General features: G+C 47.7%; 3 protein-coding genes and 1 pseudogene across 14 annotated transcripts in view; 2 read left to right on the forward strand and 2 right to left on the reverse strand.

The window, feature by feature from the left end:
- Nucleotides 1-1,059: 1,059 nt before the first annotated feature.
- Nucleotides 1,060-3,218, reverse strand: LOC306663485 (olfactory receptor 2AK2-like; annotated as a pseudogene). The gene is made up of 2 exons (XR_013766668.1): nucleotides 3,188-3,218; nucleotides 1,060-2,027 (listed from the first exon to the last, which is right to left on the reverse strand). The product of XR_013766668.1 is annotated as an olfactory receptor 2AK2-like (transcript).
- A 407-nt stretch (nucleotides 3,219-3,625) lies between these two features.
- On the forward strand, nucleotides 3,626-10,079 carry LOC306663267 (olfactory receptor 2L13-like). Of its 3 annotated transcripts, XM_079143700.1 has the most exons (3): nucleotides 3,626-3,764; nucleotides 6,285-6,751; nucleotides 8,976-10,079. In XM_079143700.1, the coding sequence occupies exon 3, from the start codon at nucleotides 8,990-8,992 to the stop codon at nucleotides 9,797-9,799; it is 810 nt and encodes a 269-aa protein (XP_078999826.1). In that variant the 5' UTR covers nucleotides 3,626-3,764; nucleotides 6,285-6,751; nucleotides 8,976-8,989; the 3' UTR covers nucleotides 9,800-10,079. The 3 variants fall into 3 exon arrangements, with proteins under 3 accessions (XP_078999826.1, XP_078999827.1, XP_078999825.1); XM_079143701.1 differs by lacking the exon at nucleotides 6,285-6,751 and having other exon boundaries at nucleotides 3,630-3,764; XM_079143699.1 differs by lacking the exon at nucleotides 6,285-6,751 and having other exon boundaries at nucleotides 3,654-3,764; nucleotides 8,802-10,079.
- The window catches only part of LOC306663260 (olfactory receptor 2L13-like), a 52,097-nt gene continuing 28,300 nt past the window's right edge, over nucleotides 3,662-27,458 (forward strand). For 2 of the 3 annotated variants that reach the window (XM_079143693.1, XM_079143694.1), the window contains exon 1: nucleotides 3,662-3,764. The gene's annotated coding sequence lies outside the window, so the exon portion shown is untranslated. The remainder of the gene's footprint in view (nucleotides 3,765-27,458) is intronic. The other variant, XM_079143695.1, reaches the window with a different exon arrangement.
- LOC306663245 (olfactory receptor 2W3-like) lies at nucleotides 3,775-26,020 on the reverse strand. 7 transcript variants are annotated; one of them, XR_013764402.1, is made up of 5 exons: nucleotides 23,964-24,068; nucleotides 23,216-23,465; nucleotides 22,758-22,864; nucleotides 6,774-6,861; nucleotides 3,775-4,803 (listed from the first exon to the last, which is right to left on the reverse strand). XR_013764402.1 is itself a non-coding variant. In XM_079143676.1 (4 exons), the coding sequence occupies exon 4, from the start codon at nucleotides 21,730-21,732 to the stop codon at nucleotides 20,788-20,790; it is 945 nt and encodes a 314-aa protein (XP_078999802.1). In that variant the 5' UTR covers nucleotides 21,733-21,742; nucleotides 22,758-22,864; nucleotides 23,216-23,465; nucleotides 23,964-24,068; the 3' UTR covers nucleotides 19,838-20,787. The 7 variants fall into 7 exon arrangements, 6 of the variants coding, with proteins under 6 accessions (XP_078999802.1, XP_078999801.1, XP_078999799.1 ...); XM_079143676.1 differs by lacking the exons at nucleotides 3,775-4,803; nucleotides 6,774-6,861 and adding an exon at nucleotides 19,838-21,742; XM_079143675.1 differs by lacking the exons at nucleotides 3,775-4,803; nucleotides 6,774-6,861; nucleotides 23,964-24,068 and adding an exon at nucleotides 26,001-26,020 and having other exon boundaries at nucleotides 19,838-22,864.

Genomic DNA, 27,458 nt, shown 5'->3' on the forward strand with positions numbered 1-27,458 from the left:
ACTGAGGGTGAACCCAGGACCTCACGGGTGCTGGGCGAGCACGCTCCCCCGAGCCATGACCCCGCCCCTGCAGAAATGTCTGCTTTTACTCTTGCTCGCCCACATGGTGTTTGCGGCCCTCACCAGCGCAGTCAGATCATCAGACTTCCACTGACTGCACGCGAGACTGAGGGGACTAAACGTTTCCATTACATTAACCCTTGACATTATAAAAATCATCTTTATACCAAATGCTGGTAGAGTTTATTTTCTATGCATTATTTTTCAAGACACTAACAAGGAAGTTCACACTGTCAGTGCTGTGAGTGGGCGTGATGGGGACGTTGTGTTCCAAGCTGACAAAGTTGTGTTCTACTGCTTTCAGGGCTGAGCAAGTGTGAGAAGCCCTGTTTCTCAGGCTGATATACAGGTGTCTGGGCTCTGCCTCTTTCATGGAGTAACTCTTACAATGTTGAAGCCTCAATCAGCACAGGACTCCTAAATGCAGGTGACTGCACCAATGTCCCTCGCCCTGTCATGGGGCGCGATTTAAGAACAGACCGATCACCACTGAGAAGTCCAGATTTGAGAGTCTTTATTAAGCTGGCCGGCTGACTGTCTCACACAATGCCCCAAATAATGGCTATTGGGAGAACAGCCCCGACCACAGGGTTGTAGGGGTTCTTATACCAAAAATCACATCAATCATAAGTGTCTGTTGCTATGATTTGAAATTACAAACTAACATCATGAGATAATAAACAGAGGGGGAAGTGGGTCAGAATGACCCTTACCTAGGTACAAACTAAAGAATGGCTACTAACATCCACACAATCACTGTTACATGGTACATTGTTTAGGAACAATAGGAATCAAAAGAGCAATTCTTTACTACATAGGCGTTGCCATTGTATATTATTAAACATGTCATACCAAGTAACTGATGATGGGCACAGAGGCGGGGTGTTCCCATGGGAGAAGCTTGTTTCCTACATAACATGGAATCTCAGAGCAAAATGGAGTCTGTTTAGTCATTTCCCTTAGGGTCTGGCCTATAACATTCTCATGGAGTCAGATCTGTCAGCCCATCACAGCCCCAAGTCTCCTCGCTGCCCCCATGACCTCCCTATTCCGCAGGCTGTAGATAAAGGGGTTCAGAAGAGCTGTGATCATGGTGTGAAATACTGCCACCACCTTGTCCTGTGCAGGGGGATGCAAGGAGTGTGGCCTGGTGCAGGTGGAGAGGGTGGTGGCATAGAACAGGCTTGTCAGGGTCAGGTGGGAGGAGCAGGTGGAAACAGCTTCCGTCGGTCCTGTGCCCAAGCTCACCTGGAATATGACAACAAGTACCAGGTGTAGGAAGGGAGGATGGCCAGGAATGGCAGCAGCAGGATCAGCACTCTGCTCACCAGGACTGTGTGCTCACACTGGGACGTGTCCCGACAGACCACGCAGCAGGGATGGAACCTCACAGAAAAGGTGGTAGGTGCGCAGAGCCCTGCAGAGGGGAAGCTGAAATATGTACAGCGTGTGCGTTAAGGAGTTGGCAGCCCTGCTGCCCCACACTCCCGTGAGCACGAGCCGAGGCTCTCCCTGCTCGTGAGCTGGAGTAGTGCACAGGGCGGCAGATGGCCACTTGCCGGTCAAAGGACATGAAACCCAGCAGCTGGACTTGGATCCACCAAGACCCGAGAACACAGCCCCAAAATGTAACGGTCTCACTATTGGACAGGGAGTTAGGTGCCATCTTGGGGACCGTGGTGGAGATGTACATCATGTCCATGAGGGAGAGCTGGCTGAGGAGAAGGTACGTGGGGTTGTGGAGCCTGGTGTCCACTCAGATGAGGTGGATCAGGGTGACATTCCCCATCAGAGCTACGGAAAAGAGGATGGCCATCCAGCAAAGAGAAGGGCGTCCCTTCGACCATACTGGAAAAGACCCACAGGTACAAAATCTGTCCCGAAACTTTGGTTTCCTGCTTTCATGGCTTGAATTGACATAGCAAGGCAGATAATGAACGAAGAGTCCATGGGATAGTGTTGGTGCCCTTTGAGGGAATCAAGGAGTCAATAATTAAATATGAAAGGCTTTCTGAAATCATTTTGTGTGAGCACATCTGTCCTGTAGGAGATCTCTATCTATTGAAAATGCCTACTTCTGCTCCTTTGAGTTTTTTATTTGTGCTTTTGATTGACATGTAATAATTGGCCAAATTCACTTGGTTCATTGTGATATTTCAAGGCTTGCCTCCAGCGTGCACTGAGCAAATCGGGGGACCTCACGCTTCCCTCTCCTCACCATGTCTCCATGTTTGCAGCCTTCCAGGCCTGTCTTGGTGATCTTCATGAGTGACAAGTGGCGAAATGAAATCGCAAGTGCTCACTGGTTGCAGAAGTAAAGTATAAAATAGCAACTTAAGGCATAGAGGTGGTTTGTTTGCACAGAGTGCATTTTCTCTTGCATGCCTTTGGGGTGACAGACTGAAGCCCTTTTCCCTTAGTGTGAAAACATTCCTGCACTCTCTCTCTCCTAAGAGTGGCTCATTTAGTAAGAATGAGTTGGTAAATAATAGTATAATTGTAAAAGAAATGTTCCTTTTCAATTTCATTGTTTATAAATATGAAAAAGCTATATAGTCCAATTTGAGTGGAAGTAATGGATAGACATTATGAATTTATCATCATTAATTTCTTCTTGTAAATGTAAGTGCAATTTCATGAATTTGCCTTAAAAAGGTACATGTAAAGGAAGGGTTTTGAAACATTCCAATTTAACTTAACATTCATTATACTTTGCACACATAAATAATGACTAATTCAAAGCTAAAACTTGAAAATTCTGCCTTTTTTCCAACACAATTTCTGGCTTCCATATGTTTCCAGAGCAATCAAATTCTTTTGTGTGTGTGTGTGTGTGTGTGTGTGTGTGTGTGTGTGTGTGTAGTGCTGGGGATTGAACCCAGGGCCTTGTACATGCACAAACTCTTAATGACTACAAGAACAATGTGCTGAAAGCATTTGGTGAATTTTATGGCTCTATATCCTGTGCTCTGGGCACCTATTGGACATTGACTCTACTCTCTCAAACCAGAAGACGTTGGTGAACATTGCTAAGTATCTCAGAGTTCTCCATCCTGTCCTGGAATAGCTAGTTCCTCCCTCCTGAGACTAATTCTGGGCAGCAGGCCAGAGCTGCAGAGCTGACCACATGAGAGGATTTGCTCTAAGCTTGAGCTGAGTTCATCTCTGCGTCAGCAAAGTCAGGTGAAAGGGCCAGGCTCCTGTCCCTGTTGGATTGGACACTGGGGATCAATTAGAAGGAAGAGAGGACATGTAGGGCCTGCTGGAGGAAGGCCTGCACACCAGGTGCCACAGCTCCTCCCTCTGTCCCCCTGTGGAACTGAGTAAGTGTGACATGTGTTGCTCTGTTTTGGTTGCACAAGGAAAGAGCAAAGGAAGATAAGTGGGCAAATAAGATCATTATAACGCAGGGAAGCATTGCATGAAGAAGAAGAGCTTTGTGGTTTCAGCATGAGGTCGATGGCTAGAGGAGGTACCCTGAGCAGACTGTGTTCTGAGGACTCCTTGCTGGTGCCTCTGGAGTCTCCCACCAGGAGAGCTGGGTGAGATCAGAGCTGCTGCTCATGGCAGGACCTTGTAGCCTAGCATGGCAGGGAGCAATCTCCATGTGCAATAGTTTGAAGAAGTCAGTAAACTGTCAGCAGGGAATCTTGTAGTTACACAACTATTTCTCTCAAAATACAAACTTGAGAACTTCAGACAAGGTGAGTCAAGATGATATTAGTGAACTGAGTTGCTTTGGGATAGATTTACATAAGGGGAATATTTGGAAATGAGGTTTCCTATCGTAAGGACACAGTTGCTGCTGCACAAAGAAAACAAGGGTTTAATAATGACCTGGAAAATCTAAGGGTGAAAGTACATGTAGCATGAGGCCGTGTGAGCCTGTTAAAATCACACAGTGTGCTGCTCTCAAGTGGCTGGACCTTTGCTGAGACAACGACTTCCTCTGTTCCGGGGTCTTCTCTGTATTCGGCACGTGGTCGGAGGAAAGGAGATGGACACACACCACCACCCTCCATATGCTGAGCTCACAGAGCTCACTCACTCCTGTCCCCTAAATTCTGTGCTCAGAACCTTCTAGTAAAATGTGGGGAAGGAGTTAGCTGAGGCTCAGACACGTTGCTGGTTGTCTTAGGCTGATGGTCCGTAGTTTTAAAACTGGGCACTGCTTATAATATTTGCAAGGTAAACTCAGGATCCAACTCCTGCTATGCTTACATAGGCTCTGCCAAACGAGTGTTTCTTTAATTCTATATATTTGAGCAATGGGTTTTGCAGGATGACCAGCCTATAATCACAGGAAAAGTATTCTCCAAGTTATAAAGCAAACAAGAACGTGGTGACATGCTATTTAATGTGACTCTGCTGCAAGAAATAAGATGCCACCCCTGATTTTTAAAAAGGTACTGGTGATCAACGGAATTACATATTCACGTCACATCCATGTTCTCCGGAGCCTAAGGGCTAATTATCCAGTGTAGAGGATCCTAAAAGTAACCTTCCGGCCCATTGTCTGACAACAGGGAAGTTTTCAATTTCATAAAAAACAGTTTGTGCAGTCACCATCAAGCCTATTTTATGATACTCTTATCTGTAATGGACGCAGCACAAAATCTAAATGTAAAGATAGGTCTCCCTTCAGAATGAGTGACGCAAGGCAGGCATTAACTTACAGCCCACTGTGTGCTCAGGGCTTGGCTCTGCCAGGACACCTGGCTCCTTGCTTCCTCTGAAATTAACCTGGAATAAACAAAGGAGTGGAGAAAGTACTGGAGAGGCTCCTGGGCCCTACCTGCCAGGGTCTCTGTGAAAAAGATTGAGTTATACTGTGACCTAGTCACATGTTGTTAGTTCACTCTACGTTCCTAATATACTCCTAAGGCTATCATCTGGTTCAGTCAATCAGCAGATCTGCTGAGCCTCCTGTGCAGTAGCCCCTGAGCCAGGGGCAGAGACAGAGGATTCAGTGGGTCCCCCTGTCCCTAAGCAGCACCCAGCTCCGCTGATGTGTCCAGGCCTCAGGGCTCCCTAGCAGGCTTGGCTTCCTCTGCTAAACCCAGGGCAGCCCCACTGTCCTCACTGCCCACTGCCCAGGCTCCGTGGGGCTCCTCCTCTCACCTCTGCTCAACCAGAGCCCCCTGTGGGGACTCTAGGGGACCTGACCCATGCACACCCACTGGCTCTCACCTGGTCCAGAACAGACTCCAGTCCTCTTTCCTCCACACAACTGCCCTGGAGCCTGGAGCTTGCAGAGCCTTCTGTCTCTGTGCTGTGCTGAGGACAGGCAGGCTCCTCCAGGGCTGGTCCTGCTGCTCAGTCTGTGCACAGTGTTCCAGAGCCTGAGGCTCCCATGGCACCTCCTGGAGTGGTTCTCAGTGCCCTGCCCAGCTGGCCCTCTGTCCTTCCCCCTGCTCTCCTGTGCCAGCTCTTACTGATATCCACGCACCTCACAGCATGTGTGTGAGCTGCTGCTCTGTGGTCCTGTCACCCACTAAACATGAACTCCAGATTGTGGACCCTCGTGTGCTTTAACCACTAATCAAGTCGACACCTGCAGCACTGCCACAAATCAGCAGCACTGAGCACGTTTGAAGATGTGACTGCCTCTCAGTGCTGGGGACTCTGTGGCCTCCTTCTCTGTGAGGGCAGCAGCTCTGTGTCTAGACCGTGCTGGGTGCACAGGGAGCTGGGACCACGTCTCTCCGCAGGTGCAGGGATGCTGTGCCCTACTGGCCTCCTGACCCTTCTGTCTCACTCTCAGTGACAGCCCTCGCATGTGTCCCCTCTGGTGGGACAAGCTGTCCCTCACAGGTTTATTCAAGTTCATCACAGGTGTGTGAAGCAACAAGAGCTCTTGGGTCAGTGAGGTGAAGAGTGACCACAGACTCCTAGTTGCTCCTCTTTAATGCAAATGAACATCCTCCACAGGCTGAAGCATGAGGGCTCCTTCAGGTGGAAGAGCACCAGCCTCAAGTGGGAAATCTCACCAAGACTGGACCCGGGAGACGCAGACACACACTGCACACACAGGGAACCTGCCTCCACCTGTGCATGTCGGGAGGATGCACAGAGTTAAAACCCACTTGCCAGAGCTGAGATGCTTAAAGGCAGAGGTGGTGAAGGGCTGGGCTGCAGAGGCGCCTTTCAGGAAAGGCCTCAGCTAGGAATCACCTTGGGGAACTTGCTCTTCCTCATCTCACTTGGGTTTCCTTCACCTGCAGGACTGACATCTAGTTTTGTCTGGCTTCCCGAAATGATTAAGTCTGGACAGGGCACGTGCTCAGCTGTGTGAGCTCCAGTCAGGAAGCCGCCTCTGCTCAGGTTCCTCCCAGGTGCACAGCTCAGCAGCCCTTAGCTCTTGCTGCACCTGGGAAGCCAAACTGCAGGACAGCCAGGGAGAAGCATCCTCCCAAGCCCAGGTGCCTGACCTGACCGGATCACGGAACCAGGCGTGATCTTTGAAGGACAGTCACACTTACACCAACTACTTGGGTAAATCATTCCCCAGTCTCTAAATGTGGCATGGTGGAATGATTAGGATGTGACGTCACTGTCAGATCCCAGGCATAACTGCATTTGAGAATGTCATCTTCACATCCATGAATTCACTTAACAGGGGAAATAAAAACCTTCGGACCTAAGTTCACATTAAAATAAACGTGGTATTGGGAAGAAAACCTCGCTCCAGGTAAGTTATCTTCAAGCCTCACCTATACACAGAGGAAAGTGTGTCTTTGTGCATTTCCAGTCTCTACACCCAGGTTGTGTTTCTGTTACTGTTCTGGTTCCAGCTTGGGGCTGTGAAAAGAGTGAAAACACGTATATCGTAGTCTGCCAGCTGTATCACGTGTGATCTGCTCACAAGAAGTAAAATGTATGTGGAAAGGGACGCATTTGTTAAGTTTGCAAGGTTTCCACAACTGGCAACCTCATTAGGAGACAATGTGCAAAGAACAAGTTATGATCAGGGTGACAGTATGGACGTGCATGCCTTCACCATTGAAGAACAGCGCTTCGCATGGCGACCCACGTTTAGGAGCAGCAGGGAAGCTTCTGTTGAGAAGGTGAGCAGACAGCTCCTGGAAGAGACCCAGTACTCAGCTGCAGTAGTGCCCGTGGGGAGGGAAGAGCAGGAAGAAAAGAGGTGCAAAGACAAGGTCACTGAGCGCAGAGCGTCAGGGTCACAGAAAACATAAGAGCCGCACAGCGCAGGTCTGTGGCGAGCACGCAGTGTGTAGGTGAGGTGCTGGAAAAGCAGGGATCCTGGCCTTCGCGGGTGCTGACCCAGGTCCTGAGGAACGTTCCTGCCCCGCACTGCCTAGGAAGGACTCCTTCAGTGTTTCTTTTGTGTTTGTGGTTCGTGGTTGTGGACTTTGTGGTTCAAGTTGAGATGGTTACCTGAGAGAATAGATTCTATCTGTCTGTCAGAAGTGTACCTAGCAAAGATTTTCTCCCATCCTCTAGGTTCTCCACGTTTTTTATTGTTTCCTTTGCTGTGCAGAAAGGTTTTAATTTGACAGCATGCCATTTATGATCTCTGGGCATTATTTCCTGAGCTTCAGCGGTCCCGTTGAGAAACTTGTTGCCTCTGCCTCTCTGCTTTCTTCTGGATGTTGCAACTTTCTGGTTTGATACCTAGGATTTTGATCCATTTGTGGTTGAATTTTATGCAGTGTGGGGGATATCTTGTTTCATTTTGCTACACATGGATAATCTGTTTTCCTATCACTGATTTTTTTTGAAAAAATTGTCTTTCTCCCATATGTTTTTGGCACCTTTGTCAGGGATCAGATGTCAATAGGTGCCTGGCTTTGTCTTGGTGCCTTCTCTTCTGTAACATGAACCATTAGGAAAAGCGAATCAAAACTACACTGAGCAGTCACCTCGTACCACTCCAGTGGCGGCCATCAGGAAAACCAACAGTAACAAACGCCATGGACGACGTGGGGAAAAGGGGCCCTTCATGCTGTCAGCGTTACAAATCAGTACACAACAGTGGAAGCTGTATGGAGTCCCTCAGAAGACGGAGCATGGAACCCCTGCGTGTGACTCAGCTATGCCACGCTGCAGGGTTTATCCTGAGGAAAGAAGTCATCCTGCTACACTGGTACATGCACACCTGTGTTTACAGCCACTCCGTTCACAATAGTCAAACTACGGAACCAGACAGGTGTCCCTCAAGGGATGACTGATCAACAAATGTGGTGCAAATACAAAATGTGACTTTATTAAACCGTAAAGAAAAAATACATGTCAACTGAAGGAAAATGGTTGAAACTGGAGTCCATTATGTTAAGTGAAAGAAGCAAAACTCAAAATTGAAAAGTCATGTTTTCTCCCATATATGGAAGCTTGAGAGGGAAAAGGGAAGGAGAGGGAAAAGGGGAGGAGAGTCCCATGAAAATCACAGGGAGATGAGTGGAGGAAAGCGACCCAGGGGTGAGAGGCAGAGAGGGAGGAGGAGAGAGTGAGGAAGTGCTGTCAGCTGCATTGTCTTGCTGCATGTGTGCATGCACAAATCGAGCAGCGGATGTGATCATTGTCTACAACATAATGCACCAAAAAAGAGGAAAGAGGCAGAAGCACATTAGCTGCTACGACACCTTTGTTGTCTAAAGCATACGATGCTTGTATGAAAAATCCATTTAACAAAAGCTGTGGTGCTGCAGGATTAACAATTCAATCTAAACAAACACTAATAAACTTAACTTCTTTTATTCTCCTCTTGTTTTTTTCAGATTATTACTTAAGTTTTGTTTCAATTTTTATTCCAAAAAAATTAAAGCAGTGCATTTTCATGGAGAAATGGAATGAAACATCGAATGGCTTTATTTTGTTGAGGTTGTTTCCTCAAACTCACACTGGCCTTCTTCTCTTGCTCCTCATCATGGTTGTGTTTGTCCTCGCCTCAGTGGGGAACTCAGGAATGATCGCCCTCATCCTCTTGGACCCCCGGCTCCACAGCCCCATGTACTTTCTCCTCAGCCAGCTGTCCCTCATGGACCTACTGTACATCTCCTCCACTGTGCCCAAGATGGCGTCCAACTTCCTCTCTGGACAGAAGAGCATCTCCTTCCTGGGTTGTGGTGTGCAAAGCTTCTTCTTCCTGACCATGGCTGGATCAGAAGGCTTAATCCTGGCCTCCATGGCCTATGACCGCTTTGTGGCCATCTGCCACCCCCTCCACTACCCCATCCGCATGAGTAAAGTGATATGTGTGAAGATGATCCTGGGGTCCTGGACACTGGGCTCCATCAACTCCCTGGCACACACTGTGTATGCCCTCCATCTTCCTTACTGCAGGTCCAGGGCCATCAATCATTTCTTCTGTGATGTTCCCGCCATGTTGCCTCTGGCCTGTGTGGACACCTGGGTCTACGAGTACATGGTGTTTGTGAGCACAAGCCTGTTTCTCCTTGTCCCTTTCCTTGGCATCACTGCCTCCTATGGACGGGTCCTCTTTGCTGTCTTCCACATGCGCTCAAAAGAGGGAAGGAGAAAGGCCTTCACCACGTGCTCCACACATTTGACTGTGGTGACCTTTTACTATGCACCTTTTGTCTACACGTATCTCCGTCCCAGGAGTCTCCGCTCACCAACAGAGGATAAGAGCCTGGCTGTCTTCTACACCATCCTCACCCCCATGCTCAACCCCATCATCTACAGCCTGAGGAACAAGGAGGTGCTGGGGGCCATGGGAAGAGTGTGTGGGATGTTCTCACCCAGGAAGACATGAGCACAGCTGAGCCTGCTCCTCGGTGTGGCTCTTTCCATTACTGATAGCACGTTCTAAAGCAGTCCTGACCCATGGAAGAATAACTTGATCCACGTAGGTAATTACATTTCTAAAGATATATTTATCAGTAAAATTAATTTAATTAATAAAAGATCATTATAAACAAATATAGTAATGACTTCAATTGAAACTATTAAATTCATGTTAATATTTAAAATGTGGGTATTAATTACATTTTTATATTATAAGTTATCATATACATTCTATGCTTATATCTTATTGTAATAATATTGATACTGATATTGATGTTATCACATCGACATGCTGAACCTGAAACTAATATTATCTGTATACATTGTTTTCCTTCTATTTCATCAATCCTCTGTGTAATTGACATTGATAGCACCCAAGTCCCAGCTACTTGGAATATAAACCCTTCAAGTGTCCCACAAAGACATGGGGCCAGTGTCCACAAAATCAAGGGGCCTCCTGGAGTCTCGAGTCCTCTCCCTCAGGGAAGGAGTGGATGTGGGACCCAGTCAGGGTAACACCCTGGGGATAAGCCACAGTTTCCTGTTCAGGTCGCTCCTTGCCAGGTGGCTTGGATCCACACTTACCACAGAAGCTGTCACAACCCAGTCACCCTGGAAACCAAGCACCAGGACCCTCACAAGGAATCCTTGCTGAGGGCACCAGAGAGCGAAACTGAGAAAGGGGGCAGGAAATTGGGGCACATTCCAAGACACAGCGTCCTCAGCGAGCACCACACAGCCTCTGGAGGGGGTCCACGCAGCTCCTGTGCTGTCAGTCAAAAGTCAGAAGATAGACATGGGCGAGATTCTGGAAACTTCCTTGGAACCACAATAAAACTGGAGGGCAGCAGGGGCATGCTGTGCCTGTCCTCCTAGGAGAAGCCTCCCTCTCCCTGGAGACTACCCCTTTTCCCTTTCCATCTTGTCTAATAAAATCAAGCCTGCTACTCTGAGCACCACGTCTGAAACCTTTCCGACTTGATGTAAAAATCGGGAGTTGAAGGGGGCTTTCCAGTGCCCCACTTTCCCTAAGGGTCTCTGCTCTGAAACAGTTAATCAAGCAACTTGCAACCTGCCTGGTCCTGGCCAGCCTGGGGGATCTCACTGAATTTCCACCTGCCTTCATGTGGTCTTGAGGACAGGCTGCCTGAGGCCAGAGTCCCTCCTCGGGGACTGGTGAAGCTGGACCTAATATGCTGCAGAGTGACCACAGACCACCTCTGACTTCATCAGAATAACATTCCTGAATGTTCTCCCCGCAGCAGCCAGCTCTCCCCCTCATTCCTTCTACCCTACATCAACCACGGCCCCATTTCAAGGACGGGAAGTTCACCTGGGAGTCTATCTTCATACCCTCTTCTTGGCAAGAGTAATAGTGTCCTTGGCTGCTCAAAGAGTGCTTGGGTGCTCGGTCATGTTCCTGGTTCCACATTCCAAGAGGGAAAAAGGACCCAGTCTTTGGGGTCAAAAATTGTCAACACTTTGTTCTTTCTGGGTCATTTTTCTGGGAGCTGGAAGTGTGGACTCTCTCAACTGAAGATGAGGGTGGATGGAGTCCACTCAGAACATGAGTGAGCTCTTTCCAAAAAGAGGAGTGTCCCCAGGAGTCCAGGGAGCTCGGGCTCATTCCCAGGGATCTCTCCCTGGACGGGCTCAGCACCAGCAGGACTCCTGGAGTTTAGTTCTGGGAAAGGCCTCACAGGGAGCCCGTCCTCCACTCTCAGCCTAGACTACGTTAATCCTTTACACAGGGGGTGCATGTCCACACCTGGGCTCCCCTGAAGCCCGGCAGCCCCTCCAGGGAGCTCTGGCTCATTTCCAGGTGGCCCATCCTGGGCTGCTGCCTTGAGACGTGTGTGGAGGGGAGGAGATGAGAGGAGAGGTGTGGACAGGCACAGGGATGGAGCTCAGGGAGGCGTAGGGCTGGGGAGGCCATGGTGGCGAGTCCCACCATCTTCTCATGCCTCCTGTCCCTGGTCTGGTACACTGTCTTGGCTCTTCCCTAAAGGTGTGTACCCTCAGGGCAAAGGCGACCTGCCCCTGGGCCCTCAGAGTCCCAGGAGTGAGCATCCCTGGGGAGGTGGGAAGTGCAGACCCTCTGTTGTGTCCAGTGGCTCGAGACCCCACAAAGACCACCAGAGACCACCATCAGTGCAAGCAACAAAGAGTCATTTATTAGCAAGCTCGAGCCTGGTCCTCCGCGCACTTGGTAACCGGTGACACTAAGAGGCCCCGAGCGCTTGTTCAGCAGGCTTTTTATAATGAATGGCAAGCAGTTTTACAGTGTTCTTTTTAATTGTTTAACATATAAAATTGTATACAATGTTATTTTAAGTTCTGGGTCACCCTGACCTCTGAGAGGAGGGTTATCATTATCTTTAAGTTTGCTTTTGTGCCAGCAAAGTTTGCTTTTGGGTCAGACACCTAGCCTTGACAGATAAGATAAGAGACGAAAATTCTTTGCAGCTTTTATGAGGGGTTGGGGGCAGTTTGGGAAGAGCCTCGTATTTGTATTTACACAGGTGCGGGCTCTTTCTATCTTTATATTTCCCCCTTTCCAAGAACATTTAGAGAGCCAATCTTGGGTCTCTATAGTTTTAACCCTTGCTGCTTCACAGATGATATTGGGCCCTTAGCACCATTAGCTGTACTGTATTTATTCTATCTTTAACAAAAGCAATTAACTTATTGATTATACAAGGTTATATAGTTAAAGCTAGTAGCAATAATATTAGGGGTCCCACTATAGTAGACACCAGAGTAGTTAACTAAGGGGAAAAATTGAACCAGGATTCAAACCAGCTCTGACTAGCTTCCCATTCTTTCTTTCTCTTTGTTAGTCCTTCTCTGACTTTTGCCATATTATCCTTGATTATCCCAGAGTGATCTATATAAAAACAACATTCTTCTCCCAGGGCTGCACATAGACCTCCTTGCTTACAGTCTTTAAAGGCAGGTAAATTTGGTAATCAATGAGCTCTGGAGATCCTTAACATTTTATTCTCCCAGGGGCAGTGTCCAACCTCCAGAGGCAGATGGGTTTCATGGTCTTCATTTCCTGGATTTGACCTGATCCCCTATTTCTACACTAACTACCTGTTCTTAATTCTGGCTTTATTTTCCCCTTTTGCTACAGGAACTCCTTGCTGCCTTAGGGAAAGGGGTGCCGATCCTTCCGGCTGCTTCAAAGCTGAAAGGGGGCAGCGAGGGGCAAGCAGTTTGGAGTTCCCTTTTTTAAAAATCGGGTCAATCGAGGGGTCCAAGGTAGAAGTCTAGTTGGGGAAGAGCAGGTTGTAAAGTCATCTGGGGGTGGGTGCTTCTATGAGAGAAGAACAAAAAGACATGAGCACTGAAATGAGATTAGTACAAAGTAAATGTTGCAACATCTGGAACATGCCACTGAGTATCATGAAAATGACAGAAGTTAATCTCTCACCAGGAGGTGGAAGAACTGAGAAATTGTTCCCATAACTAGGCCTAGCAAAGGCTGGAGAGGACAAGGCCTTTATTTGGGGACTTTAACATTGTCCAGGTTATCAGGAATGTAAACACAACATTTAACTCTTAATGTCATAGATGTCCCCATAAAATATAGTTAAGCTACTTAATGTCATCTGATTTTGTAAAATATCCCTTTATTGGTATAACTTGTGTTTAGTAGAGATCTCTATACTTCTGTTACTTAGGGCTAGATAATAATACTAGCAAACATAGATTAAGTCTACCTGTGTAGCTTAGGAAGGTCTTAAACTGACTAAAAACTTGTGACTCTGGCAGTTTCTCTTGATAGTTATCAGGCACATTTGCTGAAGAATCTTTCTTTCATTTGTAGCTTCCAGTCTTTATTCTAGTGGGCTAGTACAAGTGTACATCTTAAGTTACATTTAACTATTATTTCTTTTAAATGCCCAAGAATGGCTGTATTTTGGTTTTAACTGTTTTGCTGGGTGTCTAAGACCAATCTGGTCAAATTGACCTGGTTCCTGTCTTGTTAAAGAGTCAGCTGAGTTCCCACAGGGGTCACTCGTACAGAACTTAAGAGCGGCTCCTTAGCTCCACCAGTGACTTTGATTAGGCAGGGTCTCCTGATGAGGTGTCTTCCTTTGGAAGCATCAAGGGATGTCTCCCTTTTTTCATGACTTTCCTCTGCAGCAGATGCACTCAGTGATTTTTTATCCTCTAGTCTTAACAATCTCCTTGATCAGGAGGTTGCGTGACCCAGAGTTTCAGCGCTCCTTAGAGAAGTCCTCTTATTCCCTGGGTTCAGGCTGACTTTGGAGCAAGATACTGTTTTTTTCTTGGCCTCTGTATTTAATTCCAATTTCTAAGTTTGATCTTAATCATCCAGCAAGCCAGTCTCACCAGTCATAAAGTAAGAGTACTGGGCTTTAACTTCAATGTCTATAACTTCACAGTTATTTACCCTTTTATCTAACTGGACTCTGTATTAGTACTGGAAGTTACTACTATCTGTTCTATAGGTGATGGCTTATTATCACAGGTTACCTAGGTTGTATGTTCTGGAAGCAGCTACTTCTGCAAAACAGTAACAGGCAACAGTTTTACAAAACGAAATTAGCAAGGAATAAAAATATATTCAGCTTGTATAATAGCTATCTTGAATTTGGACTGAGAACCACATTATATTCCCTATTTGAGATCATAGTAATTTTACAACAAAAACCAATCTTCTGACTATAACTTTAAATAAGCTGAAATCTGACTTATTTTGGAGTCACTCTAACATGCAGTAAGGTGGGAGGCAGAGCCTTATCTCAGGTAAGGCGTGGCTCTTTACAGATCTTAAGTGTTCTAATTCTGATGTTGATCTTTGCTTTTTCCTTAAATATCATTAATTAGTTTACATATACTCTTTCCTGAGTCTATATAAACTTTATAATTAACACAATTTAACATTGTATCTAAAACATGAATCAACGAAAGGCTGAGAGAGCTTTTAAATTTCATTTTGTGTGGCAAAATGCTTTCACCTTCTACGATATAAACCTTTAAACAAATCAGGCTGTCACTAACTCTTAGATATACATTTACATTTACATTTTTATCTCAGTGAAATAAGTAACCAATTTTACATATATTTTATTGATAATAGGTCCCATAATAGAATATTAAGTGATAAAAATAAATCCCCAATAAAATGTACTCCTTAGGTTTAAGGTTACCATTACAGACAAGTTTATTCTGGAGAATAGCAGCGCTTGATAAATTCCCTGCTTTAAAAACTTGTATACCTGGAAAATATGAACACATTTAATATACAACTAGTGACCATTTCACAATTACCTTGACACTTTTATCTTACCAAATTTAGTTTTTAAAGAAAAATGTAGACTCTGTAACATAGTACAATACTCTAACAGTTGTTTAACCATAATTGTATACACCCCAATTTTTAAGACTAATTGTTCTAAAGAATAAAACTTAATAGACACAAAGTTAAGAGTAAATTAGTGTTTCAAATCCTTGTCATTTTACTATGTCATTTTACCATATAGATTAAACTTCAGTTTATGTCAGTACAGTAGTATTTAACTTTAAGAAAAACCTTAAACAGCTTTAACTGATTGTCTCACATACTTGTAACCAACTTAGTTTCATGCAAACTTGTTGACATTTGCCCTTGACTTACACACAGACATTCTTAGCACTTACTTAGACCTTCATGTATTTCATCACATAAACACTTTCTTACCCAGAAACATTTCCTTTTTCCTTTTACTAAATATATTTCCATACCCAGAACCTTTTATTTTCTCTTTCCTTTCTGTCGACACTTTTTTGTTCACGTTCTGAAACAACTTTTATGAAATTTCTGAATTTAGATAAATTATTCCATTTTAACAAGATAAAATACTTTGTTGTTTATAGTACTCTAACTGAAACACAGTGAGAGGGAAGATGGTAACTCTAAATCCAAATCTAGGAGCTCCTTGGAGCTTTGCAGAACTGGAGGGGGAGCAGGGGGAAGTGGTAAGGGAGCAGACGGAACGTTTACCTTTGGAGTTGGGGTTTTACCTGTTAGGACATAACTCTTAATAACCTTGTTTTTAGTAATGACACAAAGCAATTTTAAACATCTTTTTAATTTACCAACCTATGAACACACCAATAATGTTTAAGTATGTTACTCCATGGAATTTAAGGACTTAAGAGTACTTAATGTTATTTAACAACTAGCATTTTAGCTTTGCAAATTAATCAGATGTGGCTAACAAACACGTTTGAGTAGTCCCATACATGTTAAATTCAATTTACTTATTTTGAAAAAAAAAAAAAAAAAAACAAGGTAACAGACAAGTGTCCTGAACAATATTTGCTATCTCTTTCCTGTTGAAGAAAAGTCCTAGAAACAATTGATATTAGACATTGTTTAATATCAACATTTCATTAGTTTGACCACCTAGAGACTTGCGAATTATTTCTAAAGACATTGCATTTTTATTAGTTTACCCAATTTAAATTGAACTCTTTTAAATCACGTGAATAAAAGTATTTGGATCCATTTTTAAATTTTAATTTTATGCACGCTTATTATTTATGTCAATTTTGTCAGGTACATACATAGACAATACGACCTTAAACAATAACATATACATATAACACAAAAGCAAGGCCTTGTAATGTTTATCTCCATTGCAATGTAATAGATGTTTAAAAACTCTAGTTGAATAAAAAATAGAACTGATCAAAAAATTCATGAGCTCAAAAAATATAGAATTAAAAAAAAAAAAAAGAGTCCTGGAAAAATGATACGGCCGTTAATTACTTCAGTAAAGCACCATAAAATTTACTTTTGCTGGAGTTCAGGTAAGACTCTTTTTACCTTTTTTTTCCTTGGATTTGAGACTGGTCTCCTACTGAGCTTTTAGGCTTCTTTTATGTACATTTCAATGTAAGCCTTGACTGAGATCTGGAAAGATCTAACAGGTTTTAACAGAAACCTTGTGCCTAGGGCATTTTAGCCATCTCATCAGGACAGGTTGGATGTCAAAGAAAATTATGAGACCTTATTTTCCATTACTTTTGAGAATGAAGCTACTTTGCTAAGTTCCTCACTGAGATATGCCATTGGTTATTGAGCTGTCTATGGCTGCTTATCCAGGATTTATTTTCTCCTTTGTGACAAACAGGTTAAATCTTGCTTCATAGGCAAGCTGAGGACAGGAGCTTGAAGTAAGGCCCCTTCTTGATATTCCTGGGGCAGAATATTGTTTTATAGTGGCTATTTTCTGTAATATTGAACCTGTTGATGACGTAATTAAGCTTTATTTTTTGAGATCTTTTAATTCCTATTAGCTAAGAAGTTTAGGAGTTCTGCAATGGCCTTTTGATATTCCTCCTGGGTGGTGACACATAAAAGATGTACTTTACTTACTGAAGAACAATCACAGGTGTTTAAAAATAATTCTAGAGTCGGATAAAAATAGAACCGATAAAAAAAAATCATTAACCTAGGTATGTAGGATCAAAATTATGAGCTCAGAAATACAGCATTAAAGAAAAACAAAACAAAACAAGAATCCTAGGGAATGAGTTAGTTCTGTGTAGTAGCCCGGAGTTTAAAACGGACACACCTTTTTTTTCCCCCTCAGGTTACTCCCCCCTCTCCCGCTGAGACTGCTACAGTTCACATTCCAATGCAGGCTTCAGCAAGGCCAGGCAGCGGGAGGGAGGGATTGCCCTGGACTTTTTAACCCTTTTTTTTTCCTGGTTGAGAAATCAGGTTAGGTTTGAATACAGAAAATCACAAAATATTATTTCCCACTACTTTTGGGGAGTGGAGCTGCTGAGCTCTCCGCCTAGGGGGATTGGAGTAAACAAATCTCTTAGGAACAAGGAGAAGGACTGTAAAGTACCCTGCAATGAGTATCCCTAAGCCTAAGAATAGGGGACCTGAGGGAGGACAAAGGAAGACCATCCTCCGACAAACAAAGAGGTGCTTAGGACAGACTAGTGACGGTAACTATGCTGTGAACAACGGGAACCTGGGCATTTCCATACTAATTGTCCCAGGTCTTAACCCTACAGTTTGGATTCCTGTGTCTGACCAGCAAGGGAAGGGGAGCATCCAGGAGGGAGTGGATGTGCAGGAGTGTTGTGTAGCTCATTTTACTCTCCAAAAATGAAGAGACAGAGAGCTGCACCTCAAACAGATGTGGGGTGCATGGAGAGAGAAGCTTACTTATCTCACTCCGCGTAGATCCTGGTGAAGATTGGCTACTCCGTGGAGCAGAGTGTAGCAAACCCACCCTCCTTTAGGTGGTCCACACCGAAGTTCTCTCCTCTGGCACAGACCTCTGAAATGCGACTCAGGAGGAAAGTCTTAGGAGTCACCTGAGCCTGTTCCCTGTATAATTCCAAAAGGATGAAAGGAATTTGACCATTGATTAGTATTTCTCCTTTCTACCAGGAGATTTATGAACCCGTTTTCCTCCAGATTGGAGATGAGAAATTTAAGAATGAGAAACAGTGAGAATAGTAGCGGACTAACACAATGAAGAATTTAATAGGAGGCAAGAGTAAAGACCATACGGTACAATACACAAACAGACAGACATATAGCGCACTAGATCAAAACTGGCTAGTTGGTATTTTGTTGACAAAAATAAAAATTTATGATTGTGACACAGAATTGCCCAGATGCAACACAAAAGTTGCCTAGATGCAACACAAAAGTTGCCCAGATGCAGCACAAAGGCTGCCCAGATAGGTCGAGGGGACGTCTCCTGAGACCCTGCTGGGGTCCTATAGCATGTCCGCCAGGACTTTGCCAGCCCAGAACCAGAACCTGCAGGCAATCCAGACAGAAATGCGGCAATGCCTTACTCACCGGCCAATGATGTCACTTATCACTCTATGATCAGGTGTCTGGGTGGGGTTGGGGTATCCCGGACAAACCCCCATATGTTGTGCCCAGTGGCCCGAGACCCCACAAAGACCACCAGAGACCACGATCAGTGCAAAAAACAAAGAGTCATTTATTAGCAAGCTCAAGCCTGGTCCTCCGCGCACTTGGTAACCGGTGACACTAAGAGGCCCCGAGCGCTTGTTCAGCAGGCTTTATATAATGAATGGCAAGCAGTTTTACAGTGTTCTTTTTAATTGGTTAACATATAAAATTGTGTACAATGTTATTTTAAGTTCTGGGTCACCCTGACCTCTGAGAGGAGGGTTATCATTATCTTTAAGTTTGCTTTTGTGCCAGCAAAGTTTGCTTTTGGGTCAGCCACCTAGCCTTTACAGATAAGATAAGAGACGAAAATTCTTTGCAGCTTTTATGAGGGGTTGAGGGCAGATTGGGAAGAGCCTCGTATTTGTATTTACACAGGTGCGGGCTCTCTCTATCTTTACACCTCAGCTCCCCCAGGACCCCCGAATCAGTGTGCATCCCAGCTCTGAGGGGACTGTGTGCAGTCCAGACAGTGAGTGCAGGAGCCCCGAACGGGAGCCAGTCTCTAGTTGTCAAACGGTTGAGGACTTTTTCGCTTTGAAGGTTTGCTGTACAGTGGGAGCTGCGGGAACTGGCAGTCAGACGGGCCCTGGGTAAATCCCAGTACTCTTCTCCTGAACACCCTGCAACCTTCAAAACTCAAGCACCAAACAAGCCCAGTGCAAAGGGTGCCAGTCACGCACACCTCCCATAAGCATGGGGTGAGGTGGACTGGGAACACCAGGCAGGAGACTAACAAACACCAGGTGTTGCTCACAAACAAAATTAAAACCCGCTACAAAATCACGGTGCTTCACGAGTTAAATGATGAAAAAAATCAATGTCATATGTGAAAATCTAGATGCAACCAGAATCTTAAATCAGACATCAGGGGCAATGACCGAGATTAGGTAGGAAGGTGTTACAGACCCGGGGCCTTCTGGGAAACTGAGGCACAGCAAAGACCCCATTCAAACCCTGATTCTTGTGCTCAATTCAGAAAGACTTCAGACACGTAGTTCAGAGTTACAGGCATGAGTTTATTGAAGGGATAGGGAAAGGGGAACAGGACGCTGTCAAGGGAGAGAGTAGGTCCACTCAGAGGAGAGGGAAGTGTAACTCTCCTACACTCCAGCTCTATTGGGGTCCCAGAGAAGTTTCCAGAAAGACATGCCCAGGTCCACCTCTTGACTTTCGACTGACAGCGAGTGACATCACATTTTCAAGTCCCCACTGTCAGGGAAGTGCTATGTGGCCTTGGACCATGCTGACCACTCTAAGTGGATTCTTAACTATACTTTCTTAGAGGCTTTCTGGTCAGGAGGAATTATTCTTATCTTTCAGAATCTGGTCTGGGAAAAGGGTCTGAAAAGTCACTCCTTCCGTCTGACCTGGACTCATCCAGTCCATGGTACTTCCTCTGTGCATTTCCGTAGGTAAGGGGACTTTGCTGAGGACTGTGAGGCATCCTGCCCACGTAGGCCAGGCGGGTGGCAGGAAAACTGCTTTCTGGTGGGGGTCAGCACAGAGACCTTGCGGTGTGTAAGTATTCTATTATCCTCACGTTCCCCTTGTACTCATCCATCTGCCCCTAGCAAAGGGCAGGAAAAGAAAACGTGATTCCAGGTGGAATCTGGGAGGAGGAAACACCAAACCCCCTGAACTCAGCACTCAGTGGCCATCCATGAAGAGCATGGTTCACCCAGAGCTCCGCACAGCCAGGGTGGTTCCAGCTAAAGTGCTGAGACCTACTGTGAGCAGAAAGCAAGCAGCAGAGGCAGAGCTCAGCGGGGCTGCCTCAGGGCCTGGTGCAGCCGGGGTCTGGTCTTCTGGTCCAGGTGACCCTGAGGACCCTGGGCTCTTCCCTCACACACACCACGCTGGCCTTAGGCAGGAAGGCAGCCCACAGGGTGCTGGGAGCTGCGGGCTGAGGCAGATCTGCTGCATGCCCAAGGCAGCAGTGGCCCCATGGAGCCACCCCGAGCTGGGTGCCGCTCTCCCCGGCCTCAGTCCCTGCCCCCGCCTCTGGCTCCCAGCAGCAGCCTCCCGAGCGCCCCCTTCACCTCCTTGTTCCTGAGGGTGTAGATCAGGGGGTTGAGCAGCGGGGTGACCATGTTGTACAAGAGCGTGAGGAACTTGCCCTGGTCCTGGGAGGAGCGCTTTCCAGGCTGCATGTACATGTAGATGATGTTCCCGTAGAAGAGCGAGACCACGGTGAGATGGGAGCCACAGGTGTTGAAGACCCTATGCCTTCCTGAGGACGACTGGATTCTGCACACAGCCCTGACGATGTGGCCGTAGGAGCCCAGGATGAAGACCAGGGGGCACAGCACGATGCCCACGGCCAGGACGAAGACAGCGCCTTCCATGGCCACTGTGCTGACACAGGCCATGTGGATCAGGGCCGGCATCTCACACAGGAAGTGGTCCACCTTGTTGTGCCCACAGCGGGGTAATCGCAGGGTCAGTGGGGACATGACCAGGGAGTTGGCCACCCCGCAGCCCCAGGCCGCCAACACCAAGCCCAGGCAGAGCCTGGGACTCATGATCACCGTGTAGTGCAGGGGCTTGCAGACGGCCACGAACCTGTCGTAGGCCATGGCAGCCAGCAGCAGGCACTCCACCCCGCCCAGGCCCAGGAACAGGAAGAGCTGCACCCCGCAGCCCGCAGAGCTGATGGTCTTGTCGCGGCCACTCAGGTTGTAGAGCAGCTGGGGGATGGAGCTGGAGGTGAAGCCGAGGTCCAGGAAGGACAGGTGGCTGAGGAAGAAGTACATGGGCGTGCGGAGCCGGGGGTCTAGCCGACACACCAGGATGATGGTGCTGTTGCCCACCAGGGTCAGCACGTAGGCCACCAGGATGACCACAAAGAGGACCCTCTCCAGGTGGGGGCGGTCAGAGAAACCCAGGAGGACGAAGCGGCCCTGGCTGCTGCTGTTGGTCCCGTCCATCTCCGTACTCCTGAGCCGAGGTGTCGGCACAGGAGGAACAACCACTGAGGCTGGGACGTGGACTCCCAGACAGGCCCGAGTGAGCCCAGTGTGCATGCACTTGCTCACCCCCCTAAGCAGAGGCAGGGGCTCTGCTAGGTCGTCGATATCACCCCAGCTTACAGACCAGGGAAGGAGGCACCAGGTGCTAGTGATGTCACAGGCCCAGAGCAGACTTGGTCTCAACCCAGCACCTGGTGCCAGCTGCACCCCAACCACCTGGTGTTGTCATTCCAGGGAGCAAGACACCCCCTCCAATCCAGCCTGTGCTTCTTCCAGAGCACAACTTCCTGACCCTGGGAAAACCTCAGAGGCACCAAAGGAGACCCCAGACAGCCCCTGAGAGCATTTAGGAAATACCAAGTGCAGCTGATCCTTGAACACCAAGATGTGAGCTATGTGTGACACTCACAAAAAAATCATTTTACTACATGTACTGGGAACATGTTTGGAGATTTGCAAGCATTTGATAAAACTCAGACAAAACCTGTAACTATAAATACCCCAAAAAAGGAAGAAAAATTTAAGATGTCATGAGCACACAAAATACACACAAGTAACACTGCATCTTATCCTCTAATAATATAAAATATGCACAAATCTTATGTAAAAATCTAAAATGTCTCAGCACTAATGCTAACGCAGACCCTAGAAGGCGCCATTTGCAATGGTGAGAAATGGAGACCAAAGCAACACTGCAGGATGTCATGGCTGCAGGAGAGGAGCACGGGGAGCCCAGGCTTTCCCCGACCTCAGCCACCCCTGCTGTGGGAGACACTGTCCTCCTCCTCATCTACTCGGGGGACATGATTGTGGGCCCCTGGTACGTGGGCTGGAAGTTACCTGGTCAGCCTCTGCCCCCACCAGGAAACACAGGCCCCTGGGGAGCACCAGCTGCCCTGTCTCCCCTGACCCTTTCCTCCCAGTGCAGAGGAACTCAGCTGGAGGCCACCCAGACAAAAGGCACCCTGCACATAGAACCTCACCTGGAAGACGCAGAGACCTGCTGGGAGGGGCACCATGGTCCTCAGTCCTAAGGAGGCCCGCAAACTCTTCCCCTACCTTTCACATTACTCCCTTTCCAGGTGGGGTTCTGAAAAAAAAAAAAAAAAAAAAAAAAAAAAAGTCTCCCATGAAATCAAGGTTAGAGGAATACAGACGAGCCAGCTTTATGACCACGTATTCACATTATCTTAGGGCAAACACCTGGCAATTTCCAGTCCCCAAGGAGAGCAATAGCATGCACTTCTGCTCCATTAGGTCATGGCTTAGACTCAGTCTGAGAGGAACAACTTAATGTCACACCCACTTAAATCCTGTGACCAGCCCACCCCAGAGCTTGGACAGGGGCCATTCTAACCCTTTAGCAGGCCCAGTGGGGTTGGTCAGGTTGAGCACTACTGAGCCCAGAAACTGACACCACATGTTTCTCCTGCATCTTTACCTGAAATTGCTTGGATCTGCAGGGACTTGTCAGAAGGCAGCCTCCTGTGTCACCCCTGCCACCACACACGCTGTGCAGCTGGCCTCCATGTCCACCCTGAGCTGGGAATCCTGCTTCTCCTAGAATCCCTCTCCTAGAGGTTCAGGTCCTTTGATGTCGAGGCAGGGAGGGAGCCGGTGCAGTGGGCAGAGCCAACACTCAGGCTGTGGCATCTGCCAGCTCCCTGATGTCACCAGGTGGCGGAAATGAGCTGTAACAAGGACACAGTGCAGGATTCCTAGCCCTGCCAGGGAGCCAAACAGCATAGGAAACCATGCATTTTAGCAAACTGGGTAAAAACCCCACTGCTGCCGTTTCGAGAATGGGGACCTGTGTCACAGCCAGGCCTCCACGCTCACTGCTGATGCAGTGGGTCGCGAGTGCACACCTGAACTCCAAGGCCGCACTCGGAAAAAGGAGGCATCCTCAGCACACTGACAGACAATGCGCAGGCCTCAGGACACACGCCCGCAGTGGAAGCCACACTGTGTCCCAGCCCTGGACTGTCATACTGGGAGACTGTCCCCACTGAGCTGACTGAACTCTACACGGCAGCAGCTACACATCAGGTGCATGTCTGGAGGTCCTTTCTGCAGATGCCCCTTGATACCTGGATAATGGGCACAGCCCAGACGGAGGCAGAACCCAGACAGTGAGCTGGCAGGCAGAGTGCAGTGCAGGCTGGGTAAGCCTCCACAACATCACCCACCTGGGGAGCGGCAGAGCAGCTCACTGTCCTCTTCCCAGCCTGATCAGGAGGACTCTGGGTCCATTGGTGAGACAGACAGTGCCTGAGAGCTGGGTGGTCATGGGCACAGGCCTGCCAGCCTGCACCAGGCCTGCCTTTGAACAAGACAGTGGTCTGGAAAGATCTCTTCTTGCAGACAAGTAGCCTAGATTGTCTTTACTTTATAAGATGCTCAATTCAAAAATCCTTGCAGTGCAGATTTAGCTAATCTCTTCCAAAGACTTCCAGAATTTTATGTAGAAATGGAATATTCAAAATATGGGAGATGGGTCTGCAGACCTGCAGAAGGATTGCCTGCCACCTCACTTGGAGGTGGTGGTTAGAAAGTCCCAGCATTTTCTTCCTTGAAGAGCTTTCATTAAAATCACACTCTTTGGAGATCATGTATATTAAAAAGATATAAAAGCAGAAAGACATATCTAAGAAAGCAAGCTATTTCATAGGACCTCCTGAAACAGAGATCCTAAGCCTGGAAAATCTCTGAGTTGAACACTTTTCAGTAGCATTTCTCATACTGCGACTTTATAAGATCATTGCTTTGTGGCTCCAGAGAGTAAGGTTTGCATCACAGCTTTAAAACATTCAGTGCAAAATGGAATTCAAACAAAATATTGTGATTTTCTGAGCCAGTGAAAGACTCTGGTGCCTCAACCTCAATGGGCTGACTGCCTGGTGAAGGCTGAGCTGGGCTCCGTCTCCTGCCCTCCTAGGAAAACTCAGTTTCTAGTCCAGACTTAAACCCCCAGTGCACACAGAAAGTGACACTTCATTAGCACCTCTGTCTGCATTCCAAACACATGGTCCACTTCACTTCAAAATAAGTGAAGAAAATACACTTTTTCAAAGGAAAAACACTATTCAACTGGCAACTTTTAAAAGATCCTTATTCTGTGGCACACTTAAGATACATGCTCATAGAGAGACTCTATGATTATCCAAATGATGTATGATCATTGCAAAGCTCATCATTATGATGTGCAAAGGATCACACAACACAGGATCTGGTCTGTGTCACATACTACAACGTGTATACCTAAGAAGAATCACAGGAGACTGCATCACTCACAGTGGGAGACTCGGGGTCCAAAGGGCTCAGGGGCAGGAGCAGGTGGTCACAGCTGACTGCCTGTGTCCAGGCTCACAGGGAACAGCACTGTGCTCACCCAGTCCAGCTGGCTTGCCACAGAATCTATTCCGTGCAGGAACTTGACTGTGCGGTTGAATCTCCAGTCAGCCTCCTACCTCATTCCACCAGAGGACAGATGGCACCTTGCTCAGGAGCGAGACCCAGAATGCCCTGCAGTTCCAGAGGCAGGTTGAGGTGGCTGAAGTGAGCGGGGCCGGCGTGCTCCACAGCTGATTGGGAGCCTCTCACCTCACGCCCCTGAGCTAGCTGTACTTCCGTAGCTTCAAACAGCCTCTCTTGGTTTTTTGCAAAACATTTTTACTGGGGCCGACAGAAAGACCACTCTGCCCTCAGACATTACCCAGTGAGCTTCACGGGTAAGTAAAAAATGAGGACATTTCTTGTAAGGTCGAAGGACAAAACTAAGTTCTATGACACCTGTGGAACATTCGGGGTGTGATACTGTCCTTAAGAAAAACAATCAAGATACGTCTTGGGAGGAGCTGGTGCTGCCAGGGTGCCCGGGGTGGAGCTCTGTGCTCATCAGTCTCTGGCTTTAGATGTGACACTTCAGCAGTGCAGACCGTTTGTTCTTGTGCCTCCCCAGTGACTCTGTGTGGGAAGAGGATTCAAAGGTGACCACACACCAACGAACGCACCCACTTAGGAGGGTCATGAGAACATGACCTTGAAACCCTGGCCATGATGGGGAGCAGGGGCCCCTCTGCAGCTCTGGGTCTCGGAGGGAGCCGGGTGTGTGTGCCAGAGCCAGAGATGGTTGTCCTCTAGTGGAGAGTCCTCCGCCCTGCCCCAGCCCAGTTTCTGGGGACAGCACTACCCCTGGGCTGGTAGGGACAGCCCAGATGACTCACATCCTGGCAGGAAAGCTGCTCGCAGCAGGTGGCTGTCAATGGCTCAGCACGCCCGCCCTTTCTGATGTTCCCACTAGTAGACCACAGGTAACCCAGGTGGGCGCAGGGCCAGAGGCCGTGCTCTGCATCCCCACGTGGTCCTGGGCTTGGTACTTATGTCTCTCCCGGTGTGACCCAGCTCCTCTGAAGATGCAAACCCATCCGAGACCCACCCACTCCCGCCCGCCCTCCCGCCTGATGGATGTCACTGCCAGTCTTCTCCCAGATGGACGCAGCCCTGGCAGTGGCTCATTCTCCCTCTCCTGGCACCTGCCCATTTCCCTCCCTTGGGCAGCACTCTGGGCCCACACACAGGGACCCATCCAAGGAGAGACCTGGCAGAGAGCCCCAGGTGTCTTCCATATTCACCTTCCAAATTGTTACATTTGATCAAGTTCAATAAAGAAGCTGCACCAAGTTAGGGACTGGATTCCACTCAGCAGAACCACAGGGCTTCCCTTCAGGCCACTGAGAGGAACGGGCGGCTCTGTGACTTACAGTCCAGGATAGTGAGGAGTTGCGTTGCATCACAGGGAATTCAAAAGCTAACACTGAGGCACGATCAAGGTGTGACACCAGGAGGGAGTCCAGCCTCGGCTCCAGACCTGCTCAGCCTCACCCTTGGCCTCCATTCGGTTCTGCCTCATCCTGGCTCAACCCCTGCAGAACACCCGCTCCTGCTGCCTGAGCTCCAGGCAGGAGGTGAAGCCCTAAACACAGTGTCCTTGCAGTCCATCCCTCAGAGGGCCCTGAGGAGAGTCAGGGAACATGCCTGCTCATGGCACAGAGCACCTCCACAGTGTCTGTGGGTGGACCGGTCCAGCTGAAGGACCCCAACCGTGCCAAGGCCAGCAGGTGGGAAGGGGAGTGAGACCAGACCAAGGGGTCCTGGCAATAGTGTGGAAGGGGAAAACACTCAGCAGAGACCCGAGACAACTGGAATTTAGAGCAGAGTGGGATGTGACGGTGTCCGGGGTGGACTCCACTTTTGGCCATGGCCAACCTTCCACCTGAATTGTGCCCATGTCTTTAGAGGAGAACTGAGTCGCACCAGGATGAGCTGAGAGTTTCCAGGGCCCAGCTGCACACGGCAGCCAGCCCAGCACTGCACCAGCACCAGGCTGACACAGGGGCTCCCTGCTCATGACTCCAGGACTCAGCGCCCAGCACAACCCGCTCCACACATGGTCCAAGGCCTCCATCCACATCCCGCAGTCCAAGTGCAGATGTCCTGAGCCCACGCCATCTCCCTTGTAAAAGACTTGCCTCGTCACGTTGCCACAAGGACTCTGACCCCTGAGATGAGTACCAGCTTGCTGTGGCCTTGGTCCTCTCTGCAGAGTTAGCCAAGGTATGAAGGCCAGGGGAAGAGCGGGTTCATTTCCCATAACATGGGGCTTAAGGGAAGGAATGTGGTCA

This window comes from Sciurus vulgaris (assembly GCF_902686455.1).
Source record: "Sciurus vulgaris genome assembly, chromosome: 6".
NCBI lineage: Eukaryota > Metazoa > Chordata > Mammalia > Rodentia > Sciuridae > Sciurus > Sciurus vulgaris.